General features: G+C 35.2%; 1 protein-coding gene across 10 annotated transcripts in view; it reads right to left on the reverse strand.

Annotated features, from left to right (window-relative positions):
• The window catches only part of CEP135 (centrosomal protein 135), a 31,815-nt gene that overhangs the window by 1,689 nt on the left and 17,048 nt on the right, over positions 1 to 13,078 (reverse strand). For 9 of the 10 annotated variants that reach the window (XM_035553300.2, XM_050710656.1, XM_035553345.2 and 6 more), the window contains 8 exons: positions 12,671 to 12,726; positions 11,396 to 11,564; positions 8,139 to 8,249; positions 6,176 to 6,361; positions 5,080 to 5,289; positions 3,872 to 4,074; positions 1,148 to 1,252; positions 610 to 756 (listed from right to left, as the gene is read on the reverse strand). In XM_035553300.2, coding sequence (XP_035409193.1) covers positions 610 to 756; positions 1,148 to 1,252; positions 3,872 to 4,074; positions 5,080 to 5,289; positions 6,176 to 6,361; positions 8,139 to 8,249; positions 11,396 to 11,564; positions 12,671 to 12,726 — 1,187 coding nt within the window. Of the gene's footprint in view, positions 1 to 609; positions 757 to 1,147; positions 1,253 to 2,779; positions 3,389 to 3,871; positions 4,075 to 5,079; positions 5,290 to 6,175; positions 6,362 to 8,138; positions 8,250 to 11,395; positions 11,565 to 12,670; positions 12,727 to 13,078 lie in introns of those variants that run through there. The other variant, XM_035553328.2, reaches the window with a different exon arrangement.

Consider the following 13,078-nt stretch of genomic DNA (forward strand, 5'->3'; position numbering starts at 1 on the left):
AACCAATGGCCTCTAAAAGAATAAAACCGTCAGTGAAAATGAATGAGGCTGATTATGACTTTTTAAATTTTTTTATGTACTCTGGTGACCATAATCTTAGACATTCATAGCCTCCGAGCACTAACAATGAAAAATACAGTGATAATTTTTAAGCACTTTTGGAGACTGTTTCATCTAATGTGTTGGGGACTTTCTCCCTATGTGCTATCTTTCCGTCATTGTTGTACTTGACAGAATCTCATGATGTTTCTCTTAATATGAATCATTCATTGTTTGGGGATAACTATTAACAGCAATAAATTGGCAATATATATTTGGATGTAATTAATGACAATAATAAGAAGGCAATATATTTGGGAGCTGTCAGATGATGCAAGACCATTAACAAAAACAGGAATGGGAATCCATTACGGCATATGGTCTTTGGAGAGCACTTTGCATCTATTGTTTCCAATCAATATTTTATAGTAGGAGAGTCAACAAAAGAAGAATAAGTACCACCTAAGGTGTTGAAGAACTTTGTAAAATTAAAAAAGTATTAGTTAGAAACAGTTTAAATCTAATTCTTATATGGAAACAATCTGAAAAAAAAATAACCAAATCACTTACTTTTCAACTGCCACTTCTTCAACTGTCCTTACAGCTGCACGTTCTGGAGACTGAGAGGGAGACCTTAAAGTAGAACTGAGAGGAGGTGAAGCACGTAATGATGATGTAGAGAGACCATGTCGACGCATTTCTTGAATTGCGCGCTCCCTACCAAAAGATACTAATTTCAGTTACAAAACACTTTGGTACTGCAGGATGTTAGAGGAAAAAAAATATTTTTTTACATATTTTTATTTGGTGATTTTCACAATAGTTTGCAGAGAGCTTTGTTTTCTTGTAAAGAATTTTTTTGTTGTTTTTTAGGTGAATGGATTTATTTTTTTTAATGCAATGCTAAATTCACAAAATTTACGAGGGAATTCAGAAACAGCATGAGTTTTTTTTTTTTTTTTAATTAAGCAATTTTCAGGTTGAGAATATTAGGTTTTACATGAAAGTAGAAACACAATTTTCCATAAAAGTGCCCCCATATTGAAAAAAACAGTTTTAAAATGAGAGAGAGGAACTACCTCAATATGAAAAAAAAACAGCCTCTTACCGTTCAAATCGTTCGGTTGTTAGTTGTCTTTTTAAAACATCATAGTCAGTCTGCAGCTGTGCAACTTTACTTCGAAGTAAGGAAACCTCTCTATTATGACTGCTTCTACAAAAAATCATGAGAAGCAACAAAGTTTGCTTTGTACACTGACAGGTGGGAGCTTAGAGGAATTAGAACTAGTCAACAAAACAAACACAGATTCTCAACATGTTGTTTCACACAAACCAAATCAAAGAGAGAATTCAGAAGCAGCAAGAGCCAAATGAATCCAACGGCATGTTGCTGGAAGGAACCTAAGGTGAGAAAGCTGTGAGAAGCTGGCAAGTCTCTCAATACATCCTTACTACAATACATCATGTTCTTTTTCGGACAAAGGTAAGCAGAGATATGCTTTATAAAAACAGACAAAATAATTACATGATTATTTTATTGATTTATTATCTTCTGTTGCAATGTGAAGCTGGTTATGTGTACAGTTAAAAAGAAGAACGAAATAGTAAATATTGTCTTGTCTGTGGACAAGAAACAGATGTGGTTTCAGTAGAAGGTATATTAAGCAGGCTCGAAGTACCTGTCTAGAAACGAAAACAGTTGAATAACATCTAAATAAAACCAGTATTAATGCAAACTCAGACCAGCAAAGCCCAGTTCCTGAAGGCCTGTCAAGTACACCCTTGTGTTTGGGGTGAGCTGTTTCAACCACAAGAATCAGACGGAAAAGCAGCCTTGAAAAATCTTGAGTGACATAATTAAATACGTTACTCAGCAAATCATCAGCTTGGACAACTCAATGCTTGGTTGCAAAACGCACTGAATTGCATTAGAGAGTAAGCAAAAAAGTTGTTACTTGGGTGTAAAATAAGTCATCTAAACCAGAATCTAAACAGCTACATTATTCCATAGAATCTTCAAAGTCAGTATGAAGTTGAGTGCTCAAAAGTCAGTTCCGGAGAAGGAAAGATGAACTAGTTTATTGCTTAAGCACTGAACTTGAATCCTGAAAGAAACAAGTTCCATTCCCAGCTCAGTCACAGACTTTGTGTCTGAGCACCTGCTGTTCTCTGACTCCAGGGAGATGTGAAATAATCCAGAGATTTGATCCCACCAAAATGCAGAATAGTCACTATTCTTCCAGAACATCTTCCCTCTTCCTACTAGATCTTATTCTATTAACAATGCAAGTATTGACATTTGCAATGAACAGGAAAGGAATCCCACAATTTGGGTGGAAGAAATCTTGTGAAAAAATTACCATTAAGTCACTTAAATACAGTTTTAATGTTTGTACAGAGCAAGCTAAATTTATGTTAAACAAAAAACTCATTCTTTCCTTTTCTTGTAATTTTAGTGTTTTATTTCACTCAAGACATTCCATTAGTTTATGTTCTTTGTATGTGATTAAAGTTCTTTTAATAATAATAATAAAAAAAAAAATCCCACACGCTTCGAGTACCCGCATTTGATATAAAAAAAATCCTCTCTACTCTTAACTTTATTCCTCCAAAAAGATCCATCTTTTCTCTGTAAAAAAAATGAGGCAGAATCTAGGCACATGCACAGCATGAGAAGTTGCAGCTATTCTATCGAGAACATTTGTATAGGTGCACATTTGTATAGGTGCTAGTTTCAGCTCCATTTATATTTAAAAGCAACAATACATCACAGAATCACAGAATAGTTGATGTTGGAAGAAGCCTCTGGAGGTCCTCTCGTCCAACACCCCTGCTCAAGCAGGGCCACCTACAGCAGGTTGTCCAGGACCACGTCCACATGAGTTTTGAGCATCTCCAAGGAGGGGACTCCACAACCCCTCTGGACAACCTGTGCCAATGTTTGCTCACTGGAAGTCAAAAAGTGCTTCCTGATGTTCAGAGGGAACCTCCTGTGTTCCAGTTTGTGCTCACTGCCCCTTGTCTTGTCACTGGGCACGACGGAACAGTCTGGCTCCATCTTCTTCACACCTTCCCTTCAGGTATTTACATACACCAATATGATTCCCCTGAGTGTTCTCTTCTCCAAGATAAACAGTCCCAATTCTTTCAGCCTTTTCTCATTTGAGAGATGCACCAGTCCCTTAATTATCTTCGTGGCCCTTCGTTGGACTCTCCAGTAGCTCCATGTCCCTGTTGTACTGGGGAACCTAGAACTGGACACAGCACTCCAGGTGTGGCCTCACCAGTGCTGAGTAGAGGGGAAGGATCACCTCCCTTGATCTCGAAGGAAAGGATTTTAGTGATTGCACTGAAAAGATGGAAGAGTTATATCAGACAAGTAAACTTCAGGAAAGGTGTAGCCTCCTGTACCTGACTTTGACGTGAGAAAATCTGATGTGAGGAGTCACGAGCAGCAGAGAAAGTAAAGCAAACATTCTGAAGTCAACACTGGGCACAGTGAAAGAAATTCAGTGCTTATTCTCAAGACTGAAAAAAAACTAAACAGGGTGCACCTTTCCTTTTAGAGTAGGTCTCCTTTGGAACTCCTGTTTGAGTTCACTGCTAAACCGATGTCCACCACCACAGTGGTGATTAATCAAAGCGATATGAAAGATGCAAAGAGAAATTTTCAGTAAACAATGTCACAATAGGCCAAAAGGCTTTGCTGCAAAAATCCACTCAGCCCACCAAACTAAACATCAAGAATTTGACTATGTGAGTAAGTGTTGCCACAAAGAAAAAGTTTCATTGTAACCCATATAACACATGGGTTATAACACTTAGGACTTACAGTTTGCCTTCTGCAAGTGTTAGCTTGTCTTTCAGTAGCTGAATTTCTGAATCTTTCTCGTGGGATGTTAAATGGTTTTGAAATTCTTTATCTCTACTGGTAGCCAGCAATGTTTCGAGATTCTGAATTGTAAGTCTCTCACTGGATAACTGCTTTTTCAGCAACTCTGCTTCTGATTTCATATCTTCTAATTCACCTAGAACCTAGGGCACAAATTTTATTATTTATTTATACTCTGTGTTTACAAACAACACAATTCGCTTTCCTGACAAGTTGTAAAAACCAAACGGATTGGAAGTTTCTTAAAAGTAGAAAGAAAACTGAGCTCAAAAAAAACACATTAAAACCTAAAATTATTTAAAGCTATACTTAATTAAGAAATATTCAAATATCTGTCAAAGTTCTACCAGGAACTGGAGTGCTGGAAATGTTTGGGTAAATACCTGGAACACTAACTGGCTTTAATGGTGTAGGCTTTCGCACAGGTACAAAAAAATCATATATACTGTGCTTCATTCTATTTGACTAGGTCAGCTCAATTAGCTTCTCAACTTTTGCCAAAATTGTAGAAATGTTTGTTTTCCTCATCAACTTTATTTATTATAAAGAAATCCTGTGGGGATTAGACCTCCTGTTCTCAAGGTCTTGAATAATCAGTAGTGGAAAGCTCCATCAAATCACTAAGTAAAGACATGACTTCATTAATAACCACTTCAAAAGAAAAAAGTTCAGGTATTATGAGCATTTAGAAGTGTTTAAACTATTTCAAGTGTTTAAACTATTTCAAAATATTTAACACTTTTCAGCTGTATCTAAAATTTCAATTTAATTGAGAAAATCCATTAGGGAAAAGTCTTTAATATATAAATAAGTGCAGCATTCACCTTGTATAAACGAAAATATGTAAATCAGAATAAATTACAATACAGTACATAAAACCAAATGACTATAATTTGCCTTTGCAGTTAACAAAAACTATTGCTGCCACATTTTTTAACGGTAATGAATGAAACTCTTTCCGTACATAAAAACAGATATAGATCTGGATAGAGCAAAATTTGTAAGACAATTCACACACATATAAATGCAAAACTACTGATGTAAATTAATTTACTTTGCTCTCCAAAGTAATTTATTCTTTTTTTCAAAAACCATTAAAAGCAGAAGATGTTTTATTCTAATAAAGTAAATTTGCCTTTGCTGCTTACCCGTTCATAATCCATGCTTTTGGAAGCAAGCTGTCGAGATAAAAGTTCTTTGCTAGCCTCAAGTTTAACACAGAGTTCTCTCACAGAAGCCAGGTCAGCCAACACAGAAGACTTATCCTGATTTTCACGTTTAATGTCCTCTTCCAATTTGGACATATTTTTTGTAATGGAGGAGATCTGAGATTCGTATGCTTGTGCCGCCATAATATGCTAAACAAAGACAAATACGGATATCTCTTCAGTATTGAATGTTAACAGTTCTCTTGTAATGGATTTTTTTTCCTTTATCCTTCAAAATTAACTTTCCCTATAAAATTACTGTCAGATTACATTATTTTCTTCTTCTCTTTCTAAATCACAGCCAAGAAGACCTGATAAATTATCTCTGCATTTTTTAATTCACCATCTTAAAGGGCTATACAGGTATTATACAAAAGTGGAAGGAGGCTGGACTGCAGCATCAGAAAAGAATTAGTTTTAAACCCACAAAATATGATCTATTTCTTTAGTTAGCTTACATTATTAAGTCTCTTACTCTTCTTTTGGTTAATTAAAAGCATGAGACAGAATATGGTTAGTCCAGAACTATTATACTCCAAATTTTCCTTTTAATGCTATTGGTCCAGCTTTCTGTACTATGTAATCCTAAATCTGGATTTGGACACTACTACTACCACCACCAAATTTCTGCCTTTACTCCAATCACCAATGCTTCAAATACCTCATTCAAAGCTTCAAAAGAAATTTAAGAACTAAACTTAGACAATACTCATAAAGCTATATGCAAATATTTTGAAGCAGCTAAATAGAAGTTTCTTATAGAGACAGCTTAATAACCATGATCATCCAACAGAAGAGTTCTTAAAATACGTGCATATTCTGATTTTGGGATATTGGGCAAAGGAGGTTAGAGAAGGAAAACACAAGTAATCAGAATCAGTTACTGTTTCAAAAACTGTCCATATTTGAAACAGTCATGAATAGGAATTAACTTCTGTTCAAGCATTAAAAAAAAAAAAAAGTATGTTGACTTTATTACAAACCACTTGAACATATCTCATTTTCCCTGACAGAACTACATTGTGCAAGTTATTACCTCCTGGATTTCTTTTTCCAGAAGTTCTACTCTCTCACGAAGATGTCTCCGATCTGTATCCACACAAAGGAGTTCAAGTCGTATTGAGCTGCTTTCCCCTTCAGCTTGGTGAGCCTTGATTTCCCAGTCTTCAGCTTGTGTATGGACCATTCGGAACTTCTCTAACAAATCTTGGTTTTCTTTTTCCTAGATGAAACAGTAAAACACTGCAATGACTAGCATAACTTGACATTTTTTAACGCCTACTACTTATATTTTTTTAGAAGTAGGAACTTTCTCCATTTTCTTAATCTTATAGTCTTGTCAGTTACTAAATTGCATCATCTCTTTTGCAAGTCCAAATAAAAAGTGCAAATAAATACAGTGGTGGCACTGAGTTTTACTAAATAGGAATATTTACATTTAGCGGTTGCTAATAAGTTTCAAGGCTCCAAAGAGAGGGGTTCTTTTGGACCTCTGAGTTGTCAGTGGTCACATTAAGGTGTTGTACTGATCCTTAGTGGTCTATCCAAGAAATTCCAGCAGTAGCTATTTTTAGCCGTTTTACTTACTGCACTCTTACTAATATTTACATTACAGCAGTGTCTGAAAGACTGATAACCCATTTGGGCATACACACTGAGCAATCTATCATAAAAGTACAAAACTGCAGACTTTAGTGCTTGCAAGGTATGCAGTAATAGAAAAAATCCTGCTTGTGAATTTTAGCTTTGCCAACTACAAATGCATATTATAAGGCAGTGCTTAATTTCTCTTCTTTATTTAGCTCCATTCCTTTCTTCCCCTGTTCATTCAGTGCACAGCAGGATGAGCATACTGCTAATATGAATCAGATTTATCTAGTGAGGAAGGCTACTGCTTGTGAAATTCCTTCCTGCAGAACAGAATGAGGGGCATTAGGAAGCAGAAACTCATGATTAAACAGCTGAAGACTGTGCAGAAAAGTAAATCCTTGTCTCCACAGAAAACATTCATATGTAATATTAGACAAATCCCTGAAACCAAACTTTCATAATTCGCCACTAGCTTCTTCGTACCTGACTTGAATGACTGGACTCCCATCTAGCCACATTTGTAGCTGAAATGCTTTGGACATATGACAAATAATTATAATCACTCTTAACAACTAAGCTCCATGTGTTTTAAACTGAAAGTTCAAGGCTAACATTTACTACCTGCCTTTGTTTTTCCCTATGCTTTAGTTTCCACTTGCATAAAGTGTTTGAATTTGCAAAGATTCAGCTAGCACATGAAAGCTAAAGTCAGACAAAAACTCATTCTTTCCTAACCAAAGTCACATAATAAATTTACTAGTTCATGTTGTCTTGAAATAATAGTTTAAAATAAATAGAATCTATAAGATTTAGTTCACATATTTAACACTTTTGAATCCAAGCATCAGGATGAAATACATTTATCAAGAGCACTGTTTTGTCAGTAAAGCAAGAAGTCTGTAATCTTACTAATCATACAGAAAACATTACAATGTCCTACAGCAGAACTACAGCTAAAATTTCTTTTAAAAAATTGTCAAATATTAAAAACTATAGTTTAAGCTTGCATGTTGTCTATTAATCATTGTATAGTATCAGATATTTTACTAGTTGTGTTGTTAAAACTCACAAAACTCAAAAAGTAAAACAATATTCAAACATATGTCTGTCATTCTGCAGTGTTATGGACAACTGAAATTTTATCAATGGAACCGTGATATGCCAGAATGTAATCAAAGCTTCAGATCTAGTAAGGCTTTGTATAAATTGACTAAGAACTTGAAAATACTGCAGATAAAAGTATATGAAAACTAAAAGAAGAAAAAGGGGGAGAGGAGATGGGGAGAGAACAGGAGACAAAACCCCACATTTCTTGATTCGTTTATAGTACCCTAACAGGAGCATGTTATACTCTAATCCCGATAACATTACTGAAAACAGCAATGAGTGCCTACACATTTTATCTTTACCTTTAAAGCCATCAGGCTCTCAAATCTAGAAACTTCAGTTATATAATTATGAACCCTAGTTTTCATTTCTTCTTTTTCACGTATTGCATCTTCAAGCTCAGTACTGACAGCCTAAAAAGATTACAGAAAGGCAAAACAGTGAATTAGAGTAAATTAATCACCATATATTACTCTATCAGACAATCAAAGTAATTACATATGCCCTAGATTTTATTCTATTCTACTTTTAATTAATTTAGTCAAATTCCCTTGGGTTTTGGTTCAAAAAATATCCCCTATTACCTTAGTGACACAAAAGAGTTCTCCAGGTTAGAATATCACAGAACAAATGTGAAACAATGAATATCATACCGGTTCACAAAATCTACAGATTCCCTGATGACACACCTGACTGATCTTTGGAAAAGTCAATATATGCATATTTGGGGGCTGGGATTTTTTTTTAAGATTCACTATCCCTGATAAATTAAGTTTTGGTGTGCCAAATAACTACAAAAAAACAACTTTAAAATAAACTTTCTGACCTTAGAAAGTTGAGCTGCAAGATAAGTTAACTAAAGGCATTCTTAAGACCATATTTAAACATAAAAAATGCTCCATGGAATTTGAGATATTGGAACTGCTAAATCTGGCCCTCTCTCAGGTTCAGCAATTCCCTTCATCCATTGTGTCCTCAAGCGAGGAGAGACAAAAAGGCATTTGTGTTCTATCCCCATTATGTACGTTCCACCACGTGGGGGAAATGGAGGATATTTCTTTTCCTTCGTCTTTTCATGGTATGTTAATATTCATTAACAACAGCCTTTCCACTCTGTGCCTTACTTAGCTTATGCTGAATTCAGGTCTTCCAAAGCACACTGGGAAAACTTTAGTCATCATATTATGATAACATTTACCACTTCATCATATTACATACCTGTGAATGGCATTTCTAATCTCATTAATGCACCTGTATGTTTATGTATTGTACCATACCTTTTACAAAAATGATTCAGGGTACTACATCACTTACAACATCTTGAACATTTTAGCGTCAGACTCAGCTGAATTGATGGAATGGAAATACATGGATTAACAAATATGTCTTTCATTATTTCTAGGGTTGGCATTTACAATGAATTCAAACAAGCGTTTGTATCTCAGCATCAAAACTGTACAAAGCCTTTGAATCTCATGAAGCTGGCAATAGCTATACTTGTTTGAATAGGCAGTAAAGAGTTGCAACAAAACTCTGGGCTAGCTCTTTAAATCACAGTCACATATGCTTTAACTAGTTTTTCTAATGTTTAATCCAATAAAACAATGTTACTTACCCTACAAACACTGGGCATTTTTGCAATATAACATTCATGTGCACATTCTACTGCATCTATTGCATCCACTTCATGCACTTGGAACTGGGAGACTTTTGGCCAGCAGTAACCAACTGGTCCACAAAACCATCTCATTATTCCTCTACACCTTACGTGAGGGATTAACAAGACTGCATACACTTCAGGCACTCCCAGCCATGGATCTCAGCCCCAAAGAATTCCAAGTAAGAACAGATGGAGCAATGCTGATTGGAAGCATGCAGATGGACATGAACTATATATGCTGCCTGTGCTCTTTGAAAGAATTAGCCTTATACAACAGTGGTGGTTTCAACCTGTGAACCCTGGGGAACACTTCAGGATGAAGATGCCACAACAGTAACAGTGATGGTGATAATCTCACAGTTCAATTAACTGAACCTTTCAACTACTTCTATTTTAGAGTTTTCATTTAACCTACACTAAACCACCAGCTTCAAACAGCCCATTTTTCTACAAAATATTCAATGATACCCTAAAGAAATAGACAATTCCTCAAGACATTAAGGATGTTATTTCAACTTCGATTCTATAGCTGACGTAAGTTTAACTCATGCATTTACAGCATGCCCTTTTCAAGTATTCAGCCATCAGCAACTGAAAGAGACTGCATGCCTCTCCACTGGTAAGGTGACCACTACTACACATGAACCAACACTCAGAGCCCACCAGGCAGTCAGAAACCACTTCCCACCTACTTTTTGGCCTAAAGCTACTGTCAAGCTGTTAGCAAGGAAGTATGTCATGACTCTCAACTAGTGAGAGCTAAGAAAAGATGAAATTGCATAAAACTAATATAAATAAGTAAAAAAACTCTGCAAGCAAAGTACCTGCACAGAATCACCAGGGAAAAAAAAAAAAAGTTGCAACGCACAGCTGAACTGATACCACCTCAGCAGACACCTACCTTACCAATGTAAAGACAACCCAATAAGAACATTTCTCCAGGCACCTTTGAATTCACCATCTAAAAATCCCCCACAACCTTGACATAATGGAAAGGGAACCCCTCCAATTCCCATCGACTCTGCATCCTTATCCATTCCTGAAATCAGGAAACAAATTCAGACTATTCAGGACTACCATAACTTAAAATAAGTTTTCTTCGATCCCTCTACCCTGTAACTTTTAAACTCTGTTGTATTTTCTCCCTCAAAATTGACTTTTCCCAATTTATCAGTGGAAGCAGAGTTCCTGCAGAACAATGCACAGAAATGGAAACTGACCTTACCAGAACTAGAGATTAAACACCCGACAACACTTTTTTTTACAGCCACCATTACCAAGGCTCAAAGAAAATAAACATTAAAATCTACATTCCAAAACACTCTGATCACAAATGTGGCGTAATTCACCCAATACATCCAATGCTTCGTGGAAACTAGACGGATAAAACTAAAGAATCACTATGTACTAGAATATATTTGGATGTACTAACAACCTTCTTTTTTTTCTCTCTCCCTATTTATGAACCAACTAATAACCTGACATTTGCTTTTACAATGTGTTGCTCTCTCAATATCCTCCCAGTTCCACAGGTAATAAATACTTTTTTTTTTTTTAACCAATTAACTACCAATTGATATAACCAAGTTACAAATTCATTATAGGATAAAATAGTTGTGTCATCTGTTTATTTTATTTAAATTTATTTTTTAATCTGGGGAAGAATGACTAAACTGAAAGCTTGTTTATTTTTCCCTCACTGTACTGGCTACGCATATAAAAATACCCAGAATAATTGCTTTTACAATTTCTTCCCTGTCACTGTTAATAGTTCAGTGTTCAAGAAATGCCAATAATTAATTGTACTCAATCAAAACTCTGGATGTAGCAGTTTTGATGTTCCTTTATATGCAAGCAAACAATAAATTAATTCTTCAATAGTATGTACTGCCTTCATACCTGGTTTTCTCTGGTCATTGTAGCTAGGTCATCCTGTAATCGTCTATTTTCTTTCAGAGCCATTTCCTTTACTCTTCCTGTTTCTGCAAGCTCCATGTGGGATGCATCAAGCTGGCGATGTAAGCTAGATATCTCACGGTCTCTGCTGCTCAGCATGTCCTTTAGCTGGCTATCAAGTGAAGGATTTTGAAAAAACTTATTTAAGATGTCCCTTCTCACACTATATTGCATACTGCTGAAAATTATCAAACGTGGACTTTATATATACACAAAAGGCTGTGGTTTTTTTGCTTGTTTTTTTGTTTGTTTGTTTTTTACAAGGTACAATTCTTGCTCTCTGAAGGCTGACAAACACAAGCATAAACTAAACATAAATGTAAGTTAAGGATGTAACATCTTAGTACGTAGAAATAATATGGACTTACTCTTCACCTTTGAAGATATGATATGAAAAAAGTTACACATTTATTAAGCAAACAGCAATTACAGATACTTGTGTTTACCTGTGTCTGTTAGTGATTACAGTATATTAGCAGTTGCATGTTAATACCATAAAGGAAAAAGACTTACTTCCCTGGATACCTTAGACTTAAAAGGCATCAAGCAAAACAGTAAGGAAGAGGTTACACAGAAAACTAGAAATATAAATACGAGAATTTCAGCAGACATTTGCACTTTTTTTTTTTGCTGCAGATAATTTATGTATCAAGGTACCAAATACTCAGTTACACTGGCATTGAGATGTTATATAATGCTGTTTAAGTATTTTCTTTTAAAAGCTATAGGTTTAAGTGATGCTTAAAAGGAGGCAAGAAGGAAAGATCAGACAAAACCCACTTAAAAACTAAAGATACTTTAATAAGGAGCACTGGTAGCATAAACTGGAAGAATTAATTTGCCAATAATTAGAATTCAGCTCTTGACTTATACCTGAGTAAATCTAATAATATCTAGTGGCATAATTAGAATACTAACAAACCACTTCTTAATTGAGAATTAAAAAATGTTAACAATTTGGGAAAATAAAAGTAGAAAAACAATCGTTAATTGTTAATTGCTGCGTTAACAGTACCCTAACAGCATGCAATTAATTGCATGGGAAGTCTCTTCAAAAATTATATGCAGCTTTCTCTACAACGTATGCTCCTTTACTTGACTTAAACAGAATGAAACCCCTTTCAACAAAATAACTAAAATTGCCATCTACTTTAAGATCACTGAAGATATTTATTGGGGAAAAAAATCACTGAATAAACTGATCGAGCCTTTACTCACTCTGTTGATGACTCCAGCTCAGAGAGAGTTAGACGTAAATGAGTAATTGTTTTTTCCTATGAAAATAAAAGCAAAAATTGTACTAGGTATTATTATATTGCAACACTCCAGGATAGTTCAAGTTAAATAGTTTTATGTTTAAACCTTTATTTCAACTCTTCATCTGTAAGTATTTGCATCTTTGCACATTCAAATTTCCAAGCTTCTTTATTGAGACAGGATTGTCTTGTCAAAAATAGATGGAAGTCTGCAAAGGATTCTGCCAACTCAAGCTGGAACCATGTATCTCAGTATAAACCTCCAAGTGGAAAATGGGAAGAATACTTTTATATTTTCTTGGAGTGTATAGGGAACACACTAACAATCATAATTAAAATTTATTGAGTTGGCAAATGACTTTGTATTGCC

This window comes from Cygnus atratus, chromosome 4 (assembly GCF_013377495.2).
Source record: "Cygnus atratus isolate AKBS03 ecotype Queensland, Australia chromosome 4, CAtr_DNAZoo_HiC_assembly, whole genome shotgun sequence".
NCBI classification, from domain to species: domain Eukaryota; kingdom Metazoa; phylum Chordata; class Aves; order Anseriformes; family Anatidae; genus Cygnus; species Cygnus atratus.